Source organism: Ornithorhynchus anatinus, chromosome 12, assembly GCF_004115215.2.
Source record: "Ornithorhynchus anatinus isolate Pmale09 chromosome 12, mOrnAna1.pri.v4, whole genome shotgun sequence".
NCBI classification, from domain to species: domain Eukaryota; kingdom Metazoa; phylum Chordata; class Mammalia; order Monotremata; family Ornithorhynchidae; genus Ornithorhynchus; species Ornithorhynchus anatinus.
The window spans coordinates 22,590,287-22,618,082 of record NC_041739.1 but is presented as its reverse complement, the minus strand read 5'-3'; the positions used below and the strand labels follow the sequence as shown (position 1 = coordinate 22,618,082).

At 39.8% G+C, this 27,796-nt stretch overlaps 1 protein-coding gene across 21 annotated transcripts in view; it reads right to left on the bottom strand.

Moving 5' to 3' along the window:
- The window catches only part of IQCM (IQ motif containing M), a 370,600-nt gene that overhangs the window by 210,800 nt on the left and 132,004 nt on the right, over positions 1 to 27,796 (bottom strand). Inside the window, exon 10 of one of the 21 annotated variants that reach the window (XM_029076909.2) lies at positions 3,238 to 3,325. The exons of 19 other annotated variants lie outside the window; for them this stretch is intronic. In XM_029076909.2, the coding sequence (XP_028932742.1) occupies positions 3,238 to 3,325 (88 nt within the window). Of the gene's footprint in view, positions 1 to 3,237; positions 3,326 to 24,850; positions 25,068 to 27,796 lie in introns of those variants that run through there. One more of the 21 variants, XM_029076910.2, reaches the window with a different exon arrangement.

Here is a 27,796-nt window from a genome sequence, read left to right as displayed (position 1 = left end):
AGCCACTGGGGTCTTGTTTCTCTGCTAGCCTGGACAGGGAGTCTAGCAGAAACAAGTCAGGGACTTCTATCACTTCTGCCAGGGTCCAGGGATTCGATGGGAGTTCTTTGACCTTGCATTGGACTGAAGCCAGTTGAGGGTATTTTGTATCCCTGCTTTATGGTTAGAACTGCGGGGCCCAGGGTGAATCCTGGAAGTCAGGGGACCTGAGTTCTACACCATACTCCCCCATTTGTACTCCCCCATTTGTCTGTTGTGTGACCTTAGGGAAATCACTTAACTTTGTGCTTCAGTTATCTCATCTATAAAATGGGGATTCAATACCTATTCTCCCTCCTATTTAGACTGTGAGCCCTATGTGGGACAAGAACTATGTCCTATCTGATTACCTTTACACATGCTACGATTACTATTATTATTGTCAATAATAATAATCATTATGGGATTTTCCAGGTGTGCAGGAGAAAGAGAGCTTATGCTTCTAAATGACACAGTCCTAAAATCCTTATTAGCATCACCTATTCAAAGCCCTGTCTCCACCTCTCTTCTCTGATCCAAGACTTTGGAGTCCCAATGCAAAATTGTTTTTCTGGGACTAAGCTCCCCTCTTTTGAAGAAAAAAACGCAACTTGCCTAGGCAGGATGCTGCAATCTCTGCTCAACACCAAATACTCTCTCAGAGTCAGGAAATTCCAAAACAGTTATTTCTACTATAAGGAGGAAGTTGTAATCTTCAAGTGGCTTGTATTATGGGAAATTTGAATAATAAGTTGAGGTGGGGAAGATTTTTCAAAGATATCATTTCTGACTTTATATACACGCATATGCCCATATTATTAATCCTCCACTAGAAGAGTGCTTTCTTACCTTGTCACATTTTTATCTCACTGCATTAAATACTGTAAAGTAGAAAATACAAAGTAATGCATGGAATAGTTTAGAGTTTTCCAATAGAGGATTGATTTTTGCTCCTCAGAAACCTCTGAAGTTCATCCCTTTGACCAATTCTGGTTGAGGTTCAAAAAGCTAATCCCTCCTCCATGTCATAGGTGCCCTTCCTTCCTTCCACAGCAGCTTTCTTCACTCCAAACTCACCCCTCCCCACAGTTCACTAAAATCACATTCAAGTTTGAGCAGAAATGCTTTCTGCCCCACTCTTACAGAATTCAGGACACTTGCCTGAGGAAGAGGCTAAGAAACCCAGCAACATCATCCTTTGACTAATACCACACACATGCTCACAACAATTTCTTTCCAGACCAAGTTAACTTGTGGGTTGTGTTACATCCAGAACAGACTCTGGCCGTGGGAGGAACACTTCCTAATATTTCCATCATGCCATATTTATATCATATTCAAACATATATCATATAAAAAATGGCTGTAGTGATCTTCATAACATAAGGGGAGGCTACGGCACAAGGACCAGAGTATTACTATTTTTTAAAGAAGCATCTTTTGGTAAAGTTCAGTTTTAACCAAAATCTGTCCCAAGAGAGATAGCAAGTGTTGCTAACAGGACCAATGTTTATAGAGCCTTGAACTACTCCCACCTCTAAGCCTTTCCTGAGGACCCTGACACCAGCATGCCTGCCTCAGTGACAGCATTTTAGATTTTTCTAACTCTTCTTGTTCTTTTCCCCCACTTTCTTCCTGTTGGAAAACTTCAAGGCGAAGTACGGAATAGTGAGGGCCAAGCTGTCAAGCCTGTGAGTGCAGCTGTCAATCAAGCAGGCAGGGGGTTGCATGAGGAAGCAGTTTACAGAACAGATTTCCCTTGGGGCAAAAACATAAACTATTGCTTTTGAGTCTAACCATGCTAAATTAGGGCAAAAAGTATTAGTGTTCAATTCTCCACCCATTAGCTGACTAGAAATCAGATAACAGCACTACGTGGGGAAGGACTGTGGCTACCAATTGTACTGTGCTCTCCCCACCATTTAGTACAGTGTCAGGCACACAGTAAGAGCATTATAAATACCACTGATTGATTGATATTAGGATTCCCCTGTACTACCACTTCAGCACTTTATAACTCACAACTGCCCTAAAGAACATTTGTGTATACATCTTTAAACTCTATTGCTTCCCTCTCACCTTCACACACATATGTTTGTCTTCCCCACTAGAGTGTAAACTCCTTGAGTGCAGGGATCATATATTTTATGTATGGACTGTACTCTCCCCAAAACAGTATAGTGCTGGGATCATACATTTTATGTGTGGATTGTACTCTCCCCAAAACAGTATAGTGCTCTTTACAGAGTTACCACTAATTAAACGTTATTGAGTGATGCAGCTAGAATCTATTCTATCTTGCAACCTGCTCTGTAAATTCAAAATAGCCTTCCCTGAGCAAAGCATACTATACCTTATGAAACATATAGCACATCAGTGTTCAACAAAAAACTGAATTAATGTCTTATTTTTCTGACATTTTAACCGAATGAGCAAAAATCAGGTAAGGAATAGTTATGAGAATTTTCATGTCTAGCCTTATGACATTTATCTAAGAAGCATTGGAAATGTAGTCCACATAAGCATATTTAGGGGTGGGGTTAGGAAGAGGCAATAGAAAATAAATCCAAAATTTATGTTCACTCAAGGTTTGAGCTGACAGATTATATTGTAATCCTCTTAAATTATTCTCCCTTCTTAAATGCCAACCAGGCTTTTTTTAAAAAAATTAACCTGCTTAAAAAATTTCTTCAGGATAGACAATGTACATGGCAACAAAACAAACTAGGTATAAATTGGAGTCCATTAGAGAGGACTGATGAATATTCAGGTGAAGGAACAGGGAAACTAGTGGGAGTTGTGGATCATTTTTTAAAATGATATAGAGAGAAATAGAATAATTGTCATATAATCTGTAGAACACAAGAACAATCCAGATTGCCAGCATTAATTATATTCATCTGAGCAAACTCTGAAGGTAAAGGATTAAGATTAAGTAAGGTTCTGCATTTTGATGCCCCAGGCAGCCATCTTGTCTACTTAATGGCTAATACAAGTCATAACAATAAAGCTAGTTGGAGAATTTCTGCCACTGAGCTTGTCTTTGCAACCCTGCTAGGTTACAGTGTCGTGGGAGTGTGAATTGCAGCCTGCTGCTGTCAAAGGGTCCCATATGTTTCCTATGATGGCACTGACTCCAACTGAACAAGAAAACTTCAAAATACAACCAAAAAATATGTTCTGCTAAAATTCCTAAACATTATTATGCTTTATGCTTACCTCCTGGATAAGAGGAACAATGGTCTATATCCTTCAAAGTTCAGGGGAATGAGATGGAACCAATGAACTCCTGATGGTGAGAACAACCCTGGGAAATACAACGTCCAGGTAGAGAAGTTTGAGGTTCTCATCCCAATTCTACCTTTAGTCAATGGTTGGAAGGGGTGGTAAGGCTAGGGGTGGAAACGAAATTGATTTAAATAGGGGCAAGGACCAAGGCACATAAAGGCGCCTAGTCATTCTGACAAGAACAAGCATCACGGACATGCAGGCTGGAGTGGGTGGAGGGGAGAGAGAGGAGTACAAGGGTGGATGGGCAGTTGAATAACCGTAATAAATAATAATAGCAGCAAGATCATCCAATAGGTTCTGACCCACCCAGAGTTCAGTCTAAGGAGGCAGAACAGACATTTACACCTCATCTTTCAGTTGAGGAAGCTGAAGCACAGAGAAGTTGAGTGACTTGGTCAAGATCACAGAGCAGGTGAGTGGCAGAGCTGGCACTGGAACCCAGATCTCCTGACATCTAGTCCTGTTCTCTTTCCACTAGGCCATACTGCCTCCACACTCCAGGCTCAGCAGTAAGACTCCAGCTCACTCTGCAGGCCCATGTGGAGAGTTGGACATCCAGGTAATTCTGGGGCTGGCACAGAGGCAACTTTCCCTCACATCCCTCCTGGAACCATGCTAGCTCATTTCAGGAAACAACAGCACCACAGGTCACAGGTCACTGCACATATTCAGTGCAGGCCCCACTCTGTAGTCTCTGGTGGAGACCAAACCTGCATGAGCCCCAGTTACACTTACCAGTGAGGAGTCTGTTGCAGTAGTCAAGGCGCTATATAGATGCTTGGTTTAGTGTGGAAGCAATTTGGATGGAGAGGAAGGGGAGGACATTAGAGAGATTGTGAAGGTAAAACCAATAGGATTTGATGGCAGACTGAATATATGGGGTGAGACGAGTAAAGGATAATACCAAAACTATGGGCTTGTGAGAAAGAGAAATGGTGGTTACAGTGATGAGAAATTCTGGGGACGATAACAATAAATCAGTTGTATTTATTAGCATTTACTATGTGCCTAGCACTGTTCTAGGTGCTCCAAGGGGTACAAAATAACAAAGTGGTAGATGCTTTCCCTGCCCACGACGACAGGCTTTGAGTGGAAAAATAGGGAGTTCTGTTTTGGACATGTTAAGTTTGAGGTGTTGGTGAGACATCTATGTAGAGGTGTCCTGAAGGCTAGAGAAAATGCAAAACTGCAGAGGAGTGTGAACTCAGGGCTGGAGAGGCAATTTGATAATCATCCATGCAGAAGTGGTAGTTGAAGTTGTGGGAATAGATGGAAAATAGTAAGGGACCCAGAACTAACCCTGAAGGGACTCTCACAAGTATAGACAGGGTGGGAGGCAGAGAAGGAACTTGTGAAAGAGATTGAGAAGGAGAGATCAGAGAGATTAGAAGAGGCAGTGTAGGTGAAGCCAAGGTTAGATAGTGTTTCTAGAAGAGGGGCGGGTACATAGTGTGGAATTTAGCTGAGGAACTGAGGAGTACTAGGATGGAACAGAGGCTGTTAGATTTGGCAAAAAGAAGTGCAGTGGTTCCCTTAGAGAAAGCTGTTCTGTGGAATAAAGGAGGTGGAAGCCAGACTGGAGGGGAACAGGGAGAGAATTGGCAGGGAGGAAGTCTAGGGAATGGGTGTAGGAGTTTGGAGAGGAATAATAGATGGGAAATGGGACAATAAGTGGAAGGTTAATATAAAGTTAATAATGTGATATGAATCAACTTAAGATTTTCTACCTGCACAACTTCCCATGGAAGTATTTACAATTATTTTCTATCCACTGTGTGAAGATGTGTTCCCTTGGGTTCGTCTGGAATCAGTACCTTCAGATTTCATTGGTTATCTCCAAACCTAGTGTCGGCTAGTTCTCTTTCTCTCTCTTCTCCTATAACGCATAGATACACACTGAAACACACTAAAATATGAAGAAAGCTCCTCAGTATATGAAAATGATTACATTTTCAAAAGAGAATTTGGCATAATAAATGATAGTGAAATCAGGAATCATTCTGATGGTGATAAGGTGCAGAAGGCAATAATAGGAAGCTCGTTAAGTTGCTGAAAGAGCACATATCAATCTGAGCTACACACAAAAAAAGCATGGAGTGAGGTCCTGGCTAGGAGATAGAAAACATCACAATGAAAGGAAAAATGGAAAAACTTGATTTTTGTTCCTTAGCTTTGCACACTTTTAATATTAATCAAAACACATACATATTATCATTTGCCTACCATCCTCCCACGAGAAGCCAGAAACTTTCCCTATGTAGGGATTCCCCTTATACAATGGGGCTAGTTAATGACTGTTGATGCCCACTGAAAATTTGAATCTTGATTATAAACTCAAGAAGACCAGTGATATCCAATTCAACCACTTTAAAGTGAACTGCAATAAACAACAACAGTACAGCTGCTATTAGCACCATAATTGGGTTTCAGAAGGAAACAGAAGCTGAATGCAATGCAGGTAATTAAGGAACAAGCTTTTGTTAACACTGGCAATCATAGGGTCGTGATTCTCCTGACTTTGAACTTATTATAGTTCTCCAGACTAGTCTATTTTTACACAGGTGGCATATTTCTATTTCTTGTATCATAGAATTACAAGCCTTTTTAACAGGTAGGTAGTTTATCTATTCAAACTATTTACTCTCCATTTAGGAAAAAGATGAGAATTGAAAATTCAAGATAACCATGGAAACTATATTCTTAATCCCTAAAGATGGGGAGAACAATAGGTTTTGAAATTGTGATGGCTAAATTACAAGTTCCTGAGTACTATATTAATGTAATGGATGCTTGACTTCCATGCCTATGGGTTTTATTTAATGTCACCTTAACAGTGGACTCGTTCTTTAAGGAGAACCTATAACATCTTGATCAGGTAAGAAAGTAAATTAAATATTTCTAAACAGTACATCTCAAAACAGAATTTTTAAAAATCATAATGATGTGAAAAAATGATAGCAATTGTCATACCAGACATTCAGCTCTTTCAGGAAAGTAGCATTCCTTTAGCTCAGAAGTAAATAACCTCAGGAAATAGTACACCCTTCAGCAGATTCAAATTAATGCTGGTTGGAGGTAGGATTTGAAATTCAGATGGGCAGCTCTTGAGAGAAGACATTAAAATGAACTTCCTTTTCCATCTGAGCTATTCACATGCTGAGGAAAGCTTATTCAATCAATTAATCAATGGTATTTGTGGTTTTTATGGTATTTTTAAGCCCTTTATTAGGTGTTAGGGACTGTACTAAGTACTGGGATAGATACAAGCTACTCAAGTTGGACACAGTCCATGTCCTACTGGGGGCTCACAGTCTTAATCCCCATTCTACAGAAGAGGTCCCTGAGGTACAGACAAGTGACTTGCCCAAGGTTATTCATACAGATGGTGGAGCCGGGATTATAACCAAGGTCCTCTGCCTCCCAGGCCCTTGTTCTTTTCACTAGGCAATGCTGCTTCTTTACTGAGGGCTTACTGTATGCAGAACATTGTTCTAAGTGCTTGGGAGAATAAGATACAGTAGAGTTGGTAAACACAATTCATAATCTCAGTGAATTTACAATCTAGTTCATATATCAAAATAGTATATCTGAAAGCGTGTGTGTGTGTGTGTGCATGTGTGTGTGCGTGTGTAAAGTAGGGTATGATTTAAATATTGAGGCTTATTTATTTCATTATTCATTTTAAATAACCAAAACCCAACTTATTTCACAGTAGGTATCCAAGTAATAATGATGGTCATAATGATGATCTTTGGGAATCCAGCCCTCCTCATTTGAGTTTGTTTTTGCAGAAGCGGCAAAAATGCAGTGCTGCACCTTTGGCTCAGTTGAGTATTGCAGTGATTAAAATCACTTCATGGACAGAGATCCAGCTGACGGTCAGAAGTTCAGGATGTTCATCACAATCAGCAGCCTGTCTTTGATCACAAGAGATGAGTACTATAGCTACCATCGCTATTTTAATCAGCTACGTTAATGAAACCAAATGTGATAACGGCCAGATGGACTCTAAATATAAGTGAGAGCTTTGTAAATTAATGGATGGAGGAGAGTGATTCTATATGCAAAAAATTTCCAAATCTGAAAAGAAAGTATTTTTGAAATACATCAAGGTAAAGTGGCATTAATCTGATAATTGCCCCAAATATATATGTACTATATATATACCTATTTCTCCATCGCTTCTTTCCATATGCTAGGAGAATAAGGCCCAACTCCCCAAAATGCACATTCTCGTATTCCTTCTCTGTCTTTCTATAAAAGCTGACGAACAATTGCACATTTTTTTGGTCCGAATTCAGGGCTACTGATGGCATCAGATTTTTGAATTACTGCATTCCATGCCCTCTACATTTGTTTTGAGGCCTACTTCCATATTACAATTCTGCAAGAAAATCACTGACAAGGTTGTGCATTTGCTGGTCCAGTACAAATCAGCAGCATCTTGCTCAGACCTGGTATTAGGAGTAGAAGTTGCATGTTGCCCAGGGGCACCAATTTCAAGTCTTGAATTTGGTCTTCAGGGGGGAGAAGAAGACTTTAAGAAATAGAAATATTGCAGTGATGTCACTTTGTTCTTATCTCCCCTCCCTCTCTCACTCTTTCCTCTCCATCAGAAGTGACAGACAACATGACCTAGAGGATAGAACTAGGAGTTACTGACAGTCAGAGGTTTCTGGGTTCTAATCTCAGCTCTGTCACTTGTTTGCTTTGCCCAAGTTACCTCATCTGTAAAATGGGGGTTAAGAATGTGAGCCCTTTGTGGGAAAGGGACTATACCCAACTTGATTAAATTGTATCTGCCCCAGTGGTTAGTTCAGTACCTGCCACATAGTAAACACTTAACAAATCGTGGCTTGGTGGAAACAGCCCAGGCTTGGGAGTCACAGGTTGTGGGTTCTAATCCTGCCTACGCCACTTGTCAGCTCTGTGTCTTTAGGCAAGTCACTTAATTTCTGTGCCTCCGTCAACAAATCTATAAAATGGGGGTTAAGACTGTGAGCCCCACATGGGACAACCTGAAAATCTTGTATCTATCCCAGCACGGTGCGTGGCACTTAGTAAGTGCTTAACAAACACCATCATTATTAAATACCATAAGTAACATTACAACAGACTGATCCAAATCCAAAGGTAGGTTGCAAGCATAAATAACCTGCCCAGGGTGGCCCGATCTCAAGCATGGACAACTAAAATCAGTGAGAGGCCTTCCCAGTTTTCACAGTGAACTTTCTTTCTTGTCCTTTTCTGGAAGATGGCGAAAAGGGTGATGTCTTCTTTCTACTTAACAGAGATGTCTGGAGGATTAAGTGAGATCACTGACGGGAAACCACTGTGGAAAAAAATCTTCAGGCATTTCCTTAGCAATCCATAAATTCAGATTAAAGTTTATGCAGATGTTGGAGTGGCCCCTCTTCTCCCTACTTGAAAATCCAGGCAGGTGTGCCATCTGGTCCAGGAGCTTTACCGTTTCTCACGGCTCTGACAGCAACACCAACTTCTATAAGGTTTGAAGTTAAGTCCATGCTGCTCCATCTACTAACAAAATCTCTGCAATTTTGCTGTCACTTCACAGGATTACTTTGTTTAGCTTATGTTCTGAGCGAATGCCAATTTGATTGGGTCACTATGGAAGGTCTGAAGTATGCTCAGGTCTGCCAGACACATATTTTCACTTTGGAAAGGATGTAAGAGCAGAATTAGAGAATGTTCTTCAAACATGCATCTGTCTGGATACAGTGCAATGTAGTGTCAAAAAAAATGCTTGTGTGCTTGTCTGCACACAGCCTTAGACATGGTGAACAATCTTTACATTATATGAAAACTTGACACACATCAAAGATGATCAACCAGAACTTTGCCCCATGCACAAGTCAAGCAATCTGAATATCCTTCGGGTCCTATTGATGAATATTGATATAATCAAATTTCATGCACCTCGTGGTTGCAGGTCTATTCACCCTTGATCTAATAGGACTAGCAATTATTAGATAGTACTTGGCCCATTTTCTCAGACAGATCACCATTTCCGTTCATTTCCCTGTTTCAGATGTGGTCAGGGAATATATCTGTAATATTGTTATATCTTAATCTCCCAAGCACTTAGTACGGTGGTCTGCACCCAGTTAAGTGCTCAATAAACACGACTGACCTCTATGCAGTTGGCTCCCAGTTTCAACCCAACCACTCTCCCCTTTTTAAGCCAACCACTGTCATGTTCTACAATCTCTCATTTACTCTTGCCTAGGACGTTTTCATGTGTTGCCCATTGGAGCTAGAACAGTATGTTAAGAACTGATCTCTTTTCTCCCAACTCTTTTTTTACCTAACTTTCCCATTGCAACTGTCAACACCACCCAAACCTTCAATGTTTACCTATTTCACTATGAATCAGGCAGAAAATTCTGATCACTAGCTTTAAGGCAGACCTCTTACTTAATCAATAACTTCTCTTACTACACTCCTGCTTGCTCTGTCCACCATTCCCGATTCACCTTCTCATTGTACCTAGTTCTCAATTTTCCCACCTCCAATGCACTAGTTCATGCCCTTCCTCCTGTCTATAACTCTCTCTCCTTTCAAATCCATCACACCTCAGCTCTTCCCATTATTAAGGCATTTCTGAAATCCCACCTATCAATCAATGTTATGTACTGAGCACTTGTGTGCAGAACACAGTACTATGTGCTTCAGAAAGTAAAATACAATAGAGGTGGTACACGTGATCCCTAACCTCAAGGATCTTACAGTTTACAGGTCACATCCTCCCGACTAACAATTCTGAGCACTTTTTAGCCACTTTAATCCTTTGGTATTCACATCGTCTTACTGCATTTTCATATATCCAGTCATATATTCTATTTGAGTGGTTTTCCTCCCTTTTATAAATTATTTTATGCCTCTCTCTAGTAAGATTAGATCCTTGTGGTCAGTGGTTATGTATTCTACCTTTTTTGTACTCTGTCAAGTACTTAGTACGGTGCCCTGCACATAGAAGGTACTCAACAAGTAAAAGTGCTCAATGTTATTAGTTCATTCATTCATTCAATAGTATTTATTGAGTGCTTACTACGTGCAGAGCACCGTACTAAGCACTTGGAATGTACAATTCGGCAACAGGTAGAGACAACCCCTGCGCTTAGACAGATTCATTAGTTGAGAAGCTGTGACTTCCTTCCAATAGGGAAAAATAGCCATTTGTGAATAACCATGTGCCTTCCAAACCTTCCCATAAACCTTCACCAGGAACAGCATACCAAGGAAAAACTTGCGTTAAAATCTCCGTCAGAAGTTGACTCTCCTATCAAATGACAAAATGTCTGTGATGTTTGTGTCACATTTCTGTAGAATTCTCTATTGCCATTGGAATTTGCATCTTTTTCCCAACAAGCTATTCATGACACAAAGGCAACTTTCGTTTCTTTTACTTTATAGCTATTTCTTTCCCATTACAAAGGTAAACTCATCAGGCATAAATGTCCGGGGAGATTGGGTAGGCATAAGCATTTGGATCTAATTATATAAATGTAACTGCCAGAGAAATTCTCAGGTTTTAAAGCTTCTCACAGCAGGCCAATGAGAGAGCTGACTCAATCGATCAGTGGTATTTATTAAGCACTTACTGTGTTCAGAGCACTGTACTAAACAGTGAGGAAGAACATACACATGGAAATTAGGCATGGATCCCATCCCTCTAGGGGCTCATAATGTTCTCAAAGCTTTGACATAATAATAATAATGTTGGCATTTGTTAAGTGCTATGTGCAGAGCACTGTTCTAAGTGCTGGGGTAGATACAGGGTCATCAGGTTGTCCTACATGAGGCTCACAGTCTTAATACCCATTTTAAAGATGAGGGAACAGAGGCCCAGAGAAGTGAAGTGACTTGCCCACAGTCACACTGCTGACAATTGGTGGAGCCGGGATTCGAACCCATGACCTCTGACTCCCAAGCCCATGCTCTTTCCACTGAGCTATGCTGCTTCTCTGATCCCTGGTCAATTCTGAGAAAGCAGCTGTTAGTGGAGCTGTTGTGCCAGCAGGGTCACTCCTAATTCTATTCAGGCAAATGAATGGTTACCCCACAGATCTGAACTATTTGTTGTCCTGTCCAGCAGTTTGGTACACTGAAAATATCTGACCTAATTTCTGAAGGTAGAAGGGTAGTGAAAGGGATATAAACAGCACGGGTTTGGGAGCCAGAGGTCATGGGTTCTAATTCCGGCTCTGCCAATTATCAGCTGTGTGACCTTGAGCAAATCACTTCTCTGTGCCTAAATTACCTCATCTGTAAAATGAGGATTAAGGCTGTGAGCCCCATATGGGACAACCTGATTACCTTGTATCTATCCCAGTACTTAGTACAATGCTTGGCACATAGGAAGCACTTAACAAATGCCATCATTACTATTATCATTATTACTGTTCCCCTTAGAAGGGAGTGAGAGAGACAATAGGATTATTTGCTGCTAACCTGGGATTTATGGAAAAATTAGTGGAGATGAGGTGTCTTGAGAGACATACTGATGGGAAGATAACTACAAATGGAGTGTATATACCGGGCCATTCCACACAACAAATAAAGCTCTTACTAGGAAATGGTAAGTATTCCAGCATATAGGTGATTCACGTGGCATCAATGTTATTGCAATAAACTTTTTATCAACTCTAGATCAAAAGAGTGTGGTTGAACTCAGTAAGTAAAGGAGTCATAGAACGCAATTAAGCAAAGAAAACCAGATGCCCTCAAAGGTGGACTTAGTGTTGAAAAGTTTAAGTGGCCTATTTTTTGCCTTGAATTAAATCCAAGTGTCCAACATAGTCTCTTCCCAGCAAGTACACTATTTGTTGGAAAGTAGAATGCCGCTTCAATGCATTCTGATTCCTTATTTTGTTACATAATAATATGCTTAAAAAGCAACACATTGGGAGCTTGGGAGCTGTTAGGCATTTATTTACCATGGTGGGTTAATCTCATTCAGTGAGGTATAGAAACTCAATAATGAGTGCTACAGTATATAAGCTAATTGCTAGGATAAAACCAAATGAATAATTACTTAACTCCAGAATGAGGCCTGCGGGAATTTTTCTTTAATAAAGGTTTAATTCACCAGTGATAATGAATGCAATCTCACATACTACTGAATAACACCATTAGCATAATGGCTGTGATACAAAAACTATAATTAGAACTAAACAGAAACGTTAATTACAACCACGGAGGTACTGAATGAAATACTGTGGTTTAAGATGCTGACCTGCTTTGCCATCATGTATTAAGGGCTGGAGGATAGCTCAATAATTTAAAAAATCTGGTATGTACCTCTTATCACAAAACAGAGTTATTCTCCAGAGTTCTTCATTGGTATAAGAGATATAATAAGGTGCAATAATGCAGATTGTTTGAAGAATTTTGATTGAATATTAATAATTTAAAATGTTGAATTTTTCAGTCTGAATTTTTGCATCTTGGTTTAAAGAAATCACTTATGAGCTACACTGCTTGAAAAATCCAATTTTGTCTTTGAAATGCTGGAAGCACATAATGAGTATGAATAGATTAACAAATATTCCCCATAATAAAATGGAAAAAAATCAGTTAATATCTTAATGAAAATCAAAAGCTAAACTAACAATGAATTCTAACACTGCAAATAAAATACACTGCAATCACAGTAGCTTCCTGTATATAATAGGATACACCTGTGCAAAATAATTTTTATAGGTACCTCGAATGTGGCAAGTACCTACATTCCCAGAACAGGAAGGTTTAAAAGAAAGTTGTACTCTATAAAGTTAAAAAAAACCCTATGAGAAGAGAGTTTACATCAGTGGGAGGAAATTAAGATTTGCTTCCAGAAAAGCAACCATTACTAGTATGATATTCTGGTTATCTTTGCAGCTTCAGTGTAGCTGTAAAAATAATAAAAATATCTGAATCTGGAAAGTAATTTGAAAGCCACCCCCTTAACAAAGATGAGGTAAAATATTCTCAGTAAACTCAAAAGAAAACAGGTGGGCACATGAAAAACAGTACTGGCAAAAGTTACACAAGTCTGTGAGGGTGGCTAGCATTCCTCTCAACCCTCATTTCCTTTTACTTCACCACTCTCCCTGTGCTGGGAACCCAGGGCACCCCAACCAATCAAGAGTATTTATTGAGTGCTTATTGCGTGCAGTGCACGATAGATTAGACTGTGAGCCCATCACTGGGCAGGGATTGTCTCTGTTGTCGAATTGTACATTCCAAGCACTTAGTACAGTGCTCTGCACATAGTAAGTGCTCAATAAATACTATTGAATGAATTAAGCACTTGGAAAAATATAATACTACAGAGTTGACAGGCATACCTTGCCCACAAGGATCTTACAGTCTGATAGGGGAGACAGAAATTGAAATGAATTTTAAATAGGGAAATGTCAGAGTAGGAGGATACGGACATGTGTGTTGTGGAGCTGGGAGTGGGATGAGTATCGAAGTTCTTAAGATATGGACACCCAAGTGCACAGGTGATGCAGAGTGGAAAGCAATTAGGGTGGAGATAGAGAGGCAATTCAAGGAAGGTCACTTTCAGGAGATATAATTTTGGTAGTGCTTGGAAAATGGCAAGAGTGGTCGTCTGTTGGTTATGAAGCGGGAGGGAGTTCCAGGTCAGAGGGAGAACATGGGTGAATAGTGTGGAGATTGAGAGGCGATTTAAGGAAGGTCTCTTTCAGGAGATATAATTTTGGAAGGCCTGGAAAATGGGAAGAGTGGTCGTCTGTCGGTTATGAAGTGGGAGGGAGTTCCAGGTCAGAGGGAGAACATGGGCAAGGATTAAGCAGTAAAATAGATGAGATCAAGGCACAATAGCATTAGAGAAGCAGAATGTGAGGACTAAATTTGAATGGGAGATTAGCCAGGTCAGGTTGGAGGGGGAGAGTTGATTGGTCAGTGAGGAGACAGATTACGATAAATGCTCGGAACACTGTGATAGCAGTTTGGTTTAGAGTCTCTGAATCAGAGGAACAGCTTAGCCTAGTAGATAAAACCCAGGCCTGGGAGTGCGAAGGACCTGGGTTCTAATTCTGACACTGCCATTTGTCTGCTGTGTGAAGGTAATTGCCTTCACTTCTCTGTGCCTCCAATATTTCATCTGTGAAATGGGGATTAAGACTGTGAGTACAAGGTGGGTCAGGGGCTGTGTCCAACCTGATTAGCTTGTATCTTCCTCAGAGCCAACAACAGTGCCTGGTGCGTAATAAGCGCGTAACTATCACCATTAAAAAAGAGGTTGTGGGTTCTAATCCAAACTTGTCCGCTGTGTGATGCTGGGCAAGTCATTTAACTCAGTGGCTCTGTTTCTTCATCTGTAAAATGGGATTAAATGTTCTCCCTCCTCCTTAGACTTTGAGCCCCATATGGGACAGAGGCTGCAAAATATATCAGGCATTTTTTTTTTACAGAGTTTAGTAGTGTTTGGCACACACTAAGTACTTAATAAAGACCATTATTATTATTATTATTATTATGAAAGGTAGGACCACCAGATTCTAGAGATGTTGTGAAGGTACAACCAACAGGATTTAGCAACAGACTGGATATGTGGGTTTAATGAGAAATTAATTGAGGATAACTTCCTTCATCTTCTTTTTCAACTCTTTCCTTCAGCTTCCTTTAAAAGTGAGCCAATATTTCACTCTCCACATACCACCCTACTCCCACCCCTCTTTCACAAGGAAAGGAAATCTCCCAAATGGAATTTTTTCTGAGGCTAATCTATGAACCTTAATTGACCTGGAGTTACAGGAACCATGTTTTAAGCGATCTGGAAAAAAATTCAGACACAAGAAAATCAATATATCAACCGCCCAAACAGCAAATTCCCACCATCAGTTGAAATGGTGTCATTAGATGGCTGCTACTAATAAAATCTTGGAATCAAAAGGTTGCCTACTAATTCGAGTCATATGTGGGACCCAGATTTTCAGCCAGTTGTTTTATTCTGTCTTCTTTACAATCTCTCAAAAGTGTCCTGGTGGTATACATCAAGCTTGCAAATCCAAAAAATTGTGAATTGTTGTGATTTATCACTGCCCATAGGGGGCATTTCCATCATGGAACCCCTAAAGATCTGCCTCACTCGGTCTCCGATTCCTGAGTGATGAGCTAGAGAATGGAATGTTTGGGAAGGCAACCGGAGAATGGTGGAGGAATTGCCTGGAATGAAGAAGAAAAATTGGGCTGAGTTTTAACGATATTTATTTGTAATGTTCTCTTTCTGAAATGATTTCAAAGGGTGACTTTTGAAAGATTCATAAGAAGAAAAATGCCTCTATCCTTGGGTGATCTCTGAAGTTAGAGTGTATTTGCAGACAGAGAAAATTCACCTTGTGGTGGACCTTGAACCATCCTGCAAATGCTTAGGAAAAGCAAATTAAATTATACAAGGGCCGCTGCTATCACTGTCCTTCGCTGATGGGAAAAACCAGGGAGAGACACAAGGGAAAGAGGGAAAAGAACAGTAGAAAATGAAGATGGGAATTCCTGATCATCAGTTTTATGAGAACGATGTAATCCAGTGTCTCTATGGCCTCTGGTTCAACCATGTGACTCATCAAAACAGAATACCAAAAATTATTCTCTACTTGCTCCCATATTTTACTTTATCATCCACAAGAATGACTGCCAAAGCATGCAGTCACTGTAGTCAATAAGATGCGATACAACTTACTCTGCATTTTTTAATTAACTCTGGCCCAGCAGTAGATTTTAACAACTGACATTGTGTGAGTTACAGTATGCATACTGCTGAGACACAAATGCAAAGTAATCACTTCAATAAGATGTAAACATTACAACAATGTCAACTACGCTCAACAAGTGGGAAAGTTAAAAAAGAACAAAAAAACTAACAGTAAATGGGAAACAAGTGATTAGCCAAATTTGAAACCAGTTCAAAACCGGTGCTATTTGTCCCTAACCATCTCAACACCTCAAAATCACTAATGAGCTTGTAATTTCAATACCTAAAAGGCAAAAACAGATTTTAAAAACTATCAGAGAATTTAATTTTGAGGAGGGTGCCAAAACTCCAGTGCTCTGCAGGAATCACCTAATGAGATTCTGTGATTGCCACGTGGCTTTCCTAACAATAAGAAATAATAGCACATTGGTGCAGAATCTACATAGCAACTAAGAAGAACTCAAAAACAAGCACTATAAACATAGTTATCCACCAAAACCTCACTGAAAGGCCAGTTTATGTATGTAGGTATATAACCCCTTCATCCCTCTAGAATAGATTAATTCGTTTTGCAACTATTATTGGCAAGAGGTGGCACTCTGAGCCCAAGTCAGCAAAAAACACTCTTATTTCTGGACTATCTTTCAGCTATCAGGGAGTGGCTAGCCACTGCAGCTTTTCTCTGAAATATTGGGTTTTCAATAGTTAATTTAATGCCTCATACACTAAGAGGAAATAGTTCTGACAACTCTCATTATTCCTTCAAAATTCCTCAAGTATCATAAGATGAGTAGGCAGTTGAGTACAAGGGATGGAAAAGTGTGCGTGTGAGAGAGAGAGAAAAAGAGAGAGAGAGAGTGGGGGAGGGAGAGATGAGGGTATTTTTTCCCAAATAATAACAATAATAATAATAATAGTAACTGTGGTGTTCGACAAGAGCTTACTATATGTAAGATCCAAGATAATCAGGTCAGTCACAGTATCACACAGGGCTTACAGTCTAAATAGGAAAGAGAACAGGAATTGAATCCCCATTTTACAGATGAGGTTACTGAGCCATAGAGAAGATAAGTTATTTCTTCAAGGTCACCCAGCAGGCACATGGCGGAGCCAGAACTAGAAGGCAGGCCATACTGCTCCTTGCCTATATGCTGATTAAACTTATACAATCACTTACTCTTTTTTGCATTGACAATTTTGGATCTCAACATAGATTGTCAAATGAAGGACCTAAAGATCTCTAGGCTATTTTCTTTTTATGAATCAAAAATAATTGCATACTTACTCTGTTCTAAGCACTGTACTAAGGACTTCAGAGAGTACGATAGTATTAATAGAAGTGAGCCCTGCCCTCAAGGATCAAACAACCTAACTTTAAATAGGAAAGAGTAAATTCAGGGCCATAATTTGTCTTTACAAATGATAACACTGATGTAGACAGTCACCCCTACCAGACGCTCAAATCCTCACCCACCCATTATTGATATAACAATCTAATAGCAAAGTAGGGGTTGGATGGGACACAGAATCTTTGACACAGTGCACTCCACACAGCAAGCGGTGACCAAATATGACTGAATGAATGAAATGTTGCTCATTCTATCTATACTACCATTCACTTCAGCAGCTACACTGGCTGTGTAAATGAGATGTATGTCAATGTTACAGTCAATGATAGTGCACAAGGCAGAGGAGAGTTGCTGTCAGGTGGTCAAAAAAAAAAAAGAGCCCCTGATCCCAAGCTGAACAACTACTCCAGTCAGTGATTTAAAGACCCATGGCTCAATGGAAAAAGCCCAGGCTTGGGAGTCAGAGGTCATGGGTTCTAATGGCCTCTTGCCAGCTGTGTGACTTTGGGCAAGTCATCTCACTTCACCTCACCAGAGGGGCCTCAGTTCCCTCATCTGTAAAATGGGGATTAAAACTGTGAGCCCCACGTGGGACAATCTGATCACCTTGTATTCCCCTAGCACTTAGAACAGTGCTTTGCACATAGTGAGCACTAAACAAATACCAACATTATTATAATTATTATTATGTGCTATGAGGATGGCTTAATCTACCACTCCAAGTAAAAAAAAAAAATCTCTTAAACTGTTCAGGTGGGTTACCCTAAACCCAAAGTCCTGTGCAAGTAGGCAACATAGGAATGTTCATCACTGTTTGTTGTAGAAAAGCATTCCCATTGGGAAGCATTCTGAATAGATCACTTTAGGATCGCATTGCTCACTCCCTAAAGGGTTAGAATAGGTAACTTAAATAACCTCATGTTCATGAATAACTGTTGGACTCTAATTGTACAAAGAAAAAAAATCATTGGTTACCCAGCAGTTCTTGTATAAGGAGTTGAACTGGGTGACCACTAACAGAGTATAATAAGAATTACATAACACAGACACTTGCTGCCCAGAAATTTGTAACATAACATCGTGCCCCTGGGACCAATAGTAGCTGGAAGACCAGCTTGGGGTCCGGCAGGCAGGAATGTGTTATTTCCTTTTGAGCAACGGACTCACGGAGATCAGGCTAATGAGAGTCACATCAAGAACAGTGGTATGGGTTGAGAATAACACATGCAATAATAATAATGATTGTATTTGCTAAGTGCTTACTATGTGCCAGGAACTGTACTAAGTGCTGGGTGGATAGGATGAAAGCTAATTGTGTTGGATACAGTCCTTATCCTATGTGGGACTCAGTCTCTATCCCCATTTTACAGATGAGGTAACTGAGGCCCAGTGAAGTGACTTGGCCAAGGTCACACAGCAGACAAGTTGAGGAGCCAGGATTAGAACCCATGACCTTCTGACTCCTAGGCCTATGCTCTATACACTGTGCCATGCTATACTCTGAAGCATTGCACGGGACAGCGTTTGCATGGCCCTAGTTTGGAAGACACACACAAGCCATTTACTGTCCATTTCAGCCCCTGCCACTCAGCGAAGCAGTGTGGCTTAGTGGAAAGAGCCCAGGCTTGGGAGCTGGAGGTCATGGGTTCTAATCCTGGCTCTACCAGGATTAAGTGGGCAAGTCACTTAACTTCTCTGTGACTCAGTTACCTCATCTGTAAAATGGGGATTAAGACTGTGAGCCCTACGTGGGACAATGTGATAACCTTGTATCTACCTCAGTGCTTAGAACAAAGCTTGGCACATAGTAAGCACTTAATGAATATCATCATCATTATTATTATATGGAGAAAGTCTCCCTATCACTCTATCAGTTTTGAGGAAGGAAGGACAGCCATATAGACACTGGATTTGTAGTTACATTGTTTTTCTAAATTTATATAAAGTTCACTATCAGTAGCATAATTTTCCAACAAAAACAAAAATGCATATATGAAATGCTAATATTTTCATTTTATGGAAACTGTCTTGGGGAAAATTTAATATTTTTCACTGAATATCAAATCCCATATTTCTAGTGTTATAAGACCAAGTTTTCTTTTGTACAAAGAGTGAACTTGCATTGCAAAAGTATTGAACCCATATTTATTGACTAATCAAATATACAGTAAAGCCAGAAAGACACTGTAATATTTAACATTTAACAGATTCCTCTTTGGTGGTAGATGACTAACAGCTTACCTCAGCAAAGCAAAAATGCTGCCAAAGGTTTCCTTATAAAAGTAATATTTATTATCCAAGATTAGAGCATTGCATACATATTGTAGGCAGTAAATAAAGACACTTAGGAAGCAAGAGGAAAAAACTCAAGCCTTTTATGACTGTGATTCTTATTAAAGGAACATAGAAATAAATTCATAATATTGCCTTTTTCTCTTCTATGTATAATTATGCTTTTCAACAATTTATATCTAGTATCACTCCAATTAAATTCTAAGCTCCTCAAAGGTATAGCTTGGATCCTTTACTTATTTGTATGTTGACTGCATGCTGAATATACTGTTACGCACAGAGTAAGCATTCAATAAGTACTGTTGTGATTTGAACCTGCCAACTGCTAAGTTACTAAAAACACAAATTAGTATTCTCCCCCTTTCAAATCCATCTCACCTATTATTCATGATGAAGGAACTTGATGTATGACATATCTGATAACTTTAATTCAGATAGCGAGTAGGAAATGGTGACTTTTTTCATTAATACTCATTCTTCTCTTGTAACTTCATAACCAGGAACTTCCTCCTCTAAACTACCACCGTGCCTCTCTCAAATGACTAACTTTAAGCTCCTTGAGTGAATGTTTTTCAAGGACCTAATGCTGTGCTTTGCACACTGTTGACATTCTGCTACTGTTGAAGAGAATGAGAGTGAACAGGCTAATTTGGCAGGTCACCAAGGCAATTGTGAAGGAGGACAAACAAATGTATTCCCAAGGTTGTATTCTAAAATAGTACAGTTGCAGGGCCCAGGTGGATTAATTGGTGGGTACCCCTCACACATGGCAAACCAGAGATGGTGCTGAAAGAGGAAGCAGAGAAGGCAAGAAGAGAGAAGGGGTCTAAGAAAACTGTTTCCTAGATGCTTCCAATAGTAGGGCAAAGAACTACTCGATCAATCAGTGGTATTTCCTGAGTGCTTACTGTGTGTTTAGGAGAGTATACTACAACGGTGTTGAGACACATTCCCTGCCTACAATAAGCTTATAGTCTAGAGAGGGAGACAATAATACAAATTTTGGATGTGTATATAAGTGCTGTGGGGCTGAATATCAACTTCCCAAAGGGTACATAACGGAGTGCTTAGACAACACAGAAGGGAAAGGGAGTCAGGTGATCCAAGTTCATAGAGGGAAAGGATGGGTGGAGAGAAGAGAGACTGAGACTGAGATTAAGGACAGAGCAGGGAAAGGAAGAGGAAGCTTGAGGAGTCTCTGGGGTTAGCTTTGGGAAAGAAGAATTTGTGTGGAGATGAGTTCTTGGATGACCTGTGGGGCTCAGCCCATTATCCCATTTTGCCGAACCCTGAGGACAGCCATGCTATCCTCTCCCAGCCAACCTTTCTCTCCTCCCTCACTCCTGCAAAGCTACCCTGTATTCAGCTGTTAATTTGAAACAGAAGAACAGAGGATGGGTTCCTGTATGAAACTTAGATTTGTTCCCTAAGGGCTGGGGTTCATGCCATTGCAAGCTGAACTTGATAGCTTAAATGCCACCCTTGGCCAGCAAACTGACTTGGTTTAACAGTTTCCAGAAGTTTGATTTTCACTGTGAATAATAACCAACACTCCCCCATAAAAAAAAAAACACCCCTAATCCCACAACAATTTGGACTCTAAGAAGGAGGTCATAGAGTGGTTTCCTAGCCTGTCCTTTCCCCTTCGATATAGATCTTGTGGGTGGCAAAGGGAATAAATATGATAGCCCAGGAAAAAACAAGCAGCATGAAATAATTTCTGATACAGAACTTTGCATGGAAACAGCATTGCAACAGATTGAATGATAGATCCAAGTATAGATAAACTGAATATCTGGACCTCTGCAAAGCTGTTTTAGCTGCTACAAATTAAAAAATAAAACCTAAATTCTGTGCTACATTGCGATTGGCTCATAAAGGGTTGCCTTTCCAGCACTTTTATTTCTGGCCTCTTGTCAATCCTGGGTTTGAGCTGCAGGGGAGATGGGCATACCTGGGTCTTCATTTCAGATCCTGGAATGGATCTGATGGAAGGTGGGAGTGGGGAGTGGGCTTGTCCATTAATTTCCAGAACAAACTTCTTACCACTAGTATAAAGGCATTCACTCAGCTTGGCACCACCTCCTACCTGATCTCACTTATCTCTTCCTATGACCCAGTCCTCACACTTCATTTCCCCTAATGTTAATGTACTCAATGTATCACGATCTTGACTGTCTTGCCCATGTCCTCCCTTTGGCCTGGGACTCCTTCCTCCTTCATACCCAACAAACGATCTCTCTCCCCAACTTCAAAGCCTTACTAAAATCACATCTCCAATAGGCCTTCCCTGACTGAACTCTCATTTCCATTCTGCATCAACTACACACTTGGATCTGTACCTCTTAGTAGACCCTTTTTTTAAATCCCAAGCCTAGCCTCAGAGAATTTATGGACATATCCTTATACTCTCTTATTTCCTCTATCTGTAATTTATTGTAATGTCTGTCTCCCCCCTCTAGACTGCAATCTTCTTGGGGATTGTATCTACCAACTCTGTTGGACTGTATTCTCCCAACTACTTAGTACAGTGCTTTGCACATAGTAAGGGCTTAATAAAGACTATTGATTGACAACCTTGAAGTTAACATTAACAGGGATTGTTGGGTCAAGAAAAAATTTGGTTTGTGCAGTCCAATACTGCCTCAGATCTCACCTTAGGATGTAACATCATTAGCACCAACAGCTTTTGTGAGCAACTTCTGTACTAGCGCTTGAAGATCACCAGTAATAGGAAAAGATGCAGCTCGTCTTAAAAGAAATATCAGTCTAATGGGTGAGGCAGGTGAATGCAAACTGCTAAATTTTCAATGGGTAAAATATGTCTGTCTTCCCCTCAAGACTGTAACCTCCTTATGAATAGAGATCATGTCTACCAATTCTCTTTCATTGTATGCTCTCAAATTCTTAGTACAGTGCTGTGCCCATAGTGGTCAATAAATGCCATTGATAGATCAACATAAAGGATGAAAAAATACTCAAGTAATATTTTTAAGTGCTTATTATGTTCCAAGTACTATACTGAGGGGGTAAATAAAAGATAATCAGTTTGGACACAGTCCCTGTATCACATGGGGCTCATAGTCTAGACAAGAGGAAGAACAGGGATTGAAACCCCATTTAATATATGAGGAAACTGAGGTCCAGAGAAGTTAAGTAATTTGCCCAAGGTCACACAACAGCAGAGCCAGGGTTAGAATCCAGGCCCTCTGACTACTAGGCCTGTGCTCAACCCACTACATTATGCAGCTTCCCTTCCCAGAGCAATCTCCCAGAGTGCAATTTCACCCCTAAGACCTTGAGATCTCAAGTAAAGAAATCTCCATTATTCTTTGCTAAGGTATCAAGAAGCATTTGTTGCAAGATCTCACTTTGTTAAGCTTCAAACATCTGAATGACTAAGAAACATGTGGATCGTGTTTTTATTTCAAACAGACTGTAATTCATTATTAGAGAATGTGAGGTTTGGAGTCTTGGCTCCTCTACCAATGTGGCTGCTTAAAAAAAAATCTAGCAAATTCTGGAGGTGGAAAAACCTACTCAGGTCTAATTTTTCTGTCTTCCTTTCTCCCAAAATGCATCCTTTAGGACTCAGATTTCTCCTACATTGCCGCTAGCAGTATTGGCTGAGTCATGATTTGAATAACAAATAAGGCAAAGGGGGAAAAAAGAACAAGTTCAAATTTTTCAGCAGAGTCTCCTTTTCTCTATTTAGCTTAAAAGTGGGTCAAGTTTCACTGACAATTTGGAAGGCTCCTCCCCCTTCCTCTTTCAAAAAAAAAAAAGAGCAGATCTCTGGAAATAGCATGTGTTACTAATATACCACATACTCAATATGGATTTCTCTGGAGATACCCTCTGGGTATGTGTTAGAAAATTCAATGAAATCAACTCTTCTGCCTAACTGGTATTTAATTTTCAATTATTTATGCCTTTACTTGCCAAATGATGTTCTTCAGACATGTCAGAAGAACCAGTCTCTGCTTAAAGTTATCCAATTGTTATTTTCCAAATAACTTGCAAAATTACCATTCATTTTCAATATTCGGCCTGATACCTGGAGGAAGCAAAACCCAGGGATTAAAGAGATAAGAATTTCTGAGTTAGCTACTAATTAAAATGACTAATTTAAAACATCTTTTTTTTTATGCCAATGCATTGGGAAAAGCTGCCATAAGTGTAGCACGGCATATTATATTTTCTACTCCTGCTTCAAAACTCTCAAGAACCTCAAGCTGTGGTCAGAGTACAATGGATCAGGGGCAGCTGTGTTGCCTGAATCACCCACTCATTCATCCTGCCTCCTCACCTCATTGAGAGAGGGTGGGGCAAGCCTTTCTCCAGAGCTAATTCTGAGGCAAGATCTCTTTAGAGTTTCTGCGTATAGCACCATTTATGTAAACCCTAACTAGCACCTACCCTGAGTGAGGAGATGGAGTATTTCCCAAGACAAAATTGTGTCCTTTCAGGCTGCTATGCTGAAGTGAGAAAGGAAGAGCTAGGGAGCTTCTAGGCCTAGGAAGGCCTCACTGGAGTAGGCGCTCCTCTTCCCAGGGGAAAGTGAAACAGTGCACTGTGGACACATGATTGTAGGAAGAAATGTAACTTTTTAGGATGCTAGGACAAAATTTCAAAGCTGAAGTTCTCTCTACCTACAGCACCTCCTCCCTAATGCTCTCCCACCTTTTAGATTATAAACTCCTCAAGAGCAGGAACCATGTCTTTTTAAATACTTTCAAGCTACCCTGCATGATAGCCTTTAAATCTCTGCTGTTGAGATCAGTGAAAATGCTTATTATCTGGACAGAGCTGCTGCTTTTCTTTAGGGTAAAGAGGAGTCACCAAATGGCAAGCTTTCCTGAGTCCAAACTTCTGCTTGCCCCCTGACCAAGGAGAACCTGGGTTGCAGCTTCCTCTTTGCTTAAAATTCAAAACTGAACTCTGCCTGGAGCTTCTCCTCTAGACTGTAAGCTCCTTGTGGACAGGGAGTGTCTACCAGCCCTGTTGTATTGCATTCTCCCAAATATTTAATACAGTGCCCTGCACATATTAAGAGCTCAGTAGACATCACTGATTGACCCTAGTAGGCTAGATCATCAGTTGAGAAAATTGCTAAGTTTATTAAAGTCTTTAATAGAAGAAGTGCCAGGAAGTAGGGTTCCACTGATTCTAAACCCATTCTGCTTGGCTCTCATAGAAAAATAACAACTTTTCCCATTACATCTCAGTTCACCCAAGACAACTTCCTCAGTGTCTTCTCTTCAAGGACAGGAGCCATGGATATATTTCCACCAATGCCTAGTACAGAGTGATGCACAGAATAGACACTAAACAAATAGAAAACATTCTGGAAGCAGTAGTCTAGTAATCCGGGATTCCATAAGCTTCATTTTCTGAAAAGGAAGTAATATTTTCAATGTTGCATAAATCGTAGTCCCCAAATTATTCACAAGGGAAGATGAGGTGCCTTGGTTTTGTCCCCTTTGCTGACATTCATTAGAGTGTACTTTCTTTATTACAGATATTTATTCCGTTGAACTTTGGAGAAGTCACAGTTATAAATTTTAATGGAGAGAATTTGGCAACCTATATTAAGTTTAATTTATTTCTCTTCTAAATTGTTTGAGTATTTTTTCATTCAATTCTATGTTGTCAGTTGAATTATTCCACTCTGTCAGAGGTAAAGCCTGCAATTATTAAATCCAAGCGGCCTTGTGACTTGTGACCCAACCACCTCATACTATTGCTGACTGTGTGAACCACAGACCTCTTAAAATATTAATTGTGTAATTTCCGCTGAATCTAATCCTATTTCTCATAAATATGTGTTTCTGAATACGCACGCACTGTCCTGGCTAGCATTCATCCTATAAAGCAGAGCCGAGATGTTTTTTAATAACGATACCCTCACCTTTCTACATTATGAGTGCTTAGCTGTATAAACATAACTAAAGGGAATTTAATCAAAGTTCCAAAGTTCCTTGTTTTGTTTTCTCTTTCCTGGTCCATAAAGCGGTTCCTTCCATATTCTGCTACAAAAGTGAACTCAACGCATGGCCTGTCCCCCATGACCCCTAACTATAGAATGAGCCCATACATATCATCAACCACATATCATCCCCAATCCACCTCGGAACCCCTGTGAAGCATGATGTCCGCATTTGATGCAGAAACAAAAATCTAGTATTCCTATTCCAAATGTCCCTCTTTATACCATATCTGAGTTAATGTTCTATTTTTCACTCAATAGGACAAAATGTAAGTCAAAATTCATAAATACAACATACAGAAGTACAGGTCGGGGAGACAAATGTCTTAATATCATAAGTAGACAACTGCAGGAGTAGGAAGCATCAACAGTTCAAAATCATCGTTGTATTCTTCTCTTCCACTGACAGTGATTATTACTTACCTCAACTATACAAATATATAAAACGAATATTCCTCCTCAAAGGAAAAAAACAAAATGAAAAGGAAAGAAGGATGTCAGACTTCTCCATTTAGTTTTAAGAAATAATGCGATCTTTCCAAACAGAAGTACTAGAATAATTAAACTAATTTTCCAAAATTATTCTAGTATATTCAATTACAGATTTTAATTATTTTAGAGAAATAACTCACAGTGTTAATGAAAGAGACAGTAGTAAGAATCATGGCAGAGTTTGTGTTTCATGTTCCTGCAATCTATAAGCCTTATTAGAAAATGTAAATCAAATATTTGATGAATACTAAGAGCCTTCTGGGATACTAAAATGAATATTGCCATTGTGACTCTGAGAATAGGGTTGAACTATAACAGAAGTCAGTTAAGGTAAGTGGATTTCAGTGCCAAAGGGAACATTAGCTGTTTTAAAGGGGCCTCTAGGGAATTACTCAGTATTAAATGCAAAAAAATTTAAACCACAGTGAGACTGTGACATTAAACAACTGAGGCCCAAAAGTTGAACAACGATGGACTTCCGTCTTTGACCCTATGTCCCCTAAAAATGAAGCAGGATGGAATATCACCATTTGATTGACATTACTATATTTTTGTACCTTTGGGTTCTCAAGCATTCCCTACATCTTTTAATTTGACCCATTTTATTAAAAAAAAAAAAGGAGAAAGGGATGGAGGAGATAGAAACAGAGTTCTAAGTAGAATGAATATGGCTTGTCAAAAGTATTTAAATCACTTCAGATAAAGATGGATATAAAATGGGTCGATTTTATAATTTATAAATTTTATAATTTATAATAATATTGAATATGTATAGATATTACCATTGCAGCTCTTCTTTAGTGTTTAGCATTTAATATCACAGTAAGTGGTTTCTCTGGTTTTCCCCTCCTGCCCTTATTAATGCCTCCACATTTGAAATGAAATGCAAATGTGTATTTTGGTATAGGTAAAGTGGTAGGACTTGAAGGGCAGAAATGTCACAGTGAAAATCTGTAATTAATTGTGCAAGAATGGTGGATAAAGAACAATCCAATAGCCTAAATTGAAGAAGAGGTCATAGTATGCCATTTTAAAAATGTGACATTAACCAAAATGTCCAGTTTTTGCTTATATAACTTAGCTCTATTCTTCTCTCATCTCCACTGACCCTTCTCATCCTAAACCTCCATGACCTAGTGGATAAAGCATGGACCTGGAAGCCAGAAGGACCTGGATTCTAATCCTGGCTCTATTTGCCTGCTGTGTGACCTTGGGGAAGTTATTTCACTTCTCTGTGCCTCAATTTCCTCATCTGTAAAATGGGGATTAAGAATGTGAACCCCATGTAGGATGGGGAATGTGTCCAATCTGATTAGTTTTTATCTCCCCCAGTGCTTGACCCCTAAAAGCACTTAACACATACCATCATTCATTCACTAATTCCAAATGCAAGAGGGGTAAAGCAGATGGAGTTATAGAGGGGCATTAAATGCTCCCACCTCCAAACCAAGTTTGCCACCTATTACTCCTGGTGGTCCCATACTAGATTCTTCTCTTATCAGCGACTCCCAGATAATTAGGGGACCTGGATGCCCGCACTTTACCCATCCCTAAAACCAGCCCTTTTTACACACAACTTGAGTCATCAGATCTGCTCGAGTGCCCTGTTCCCTGGGGATTGTCTCATTTTGTATGTCAATA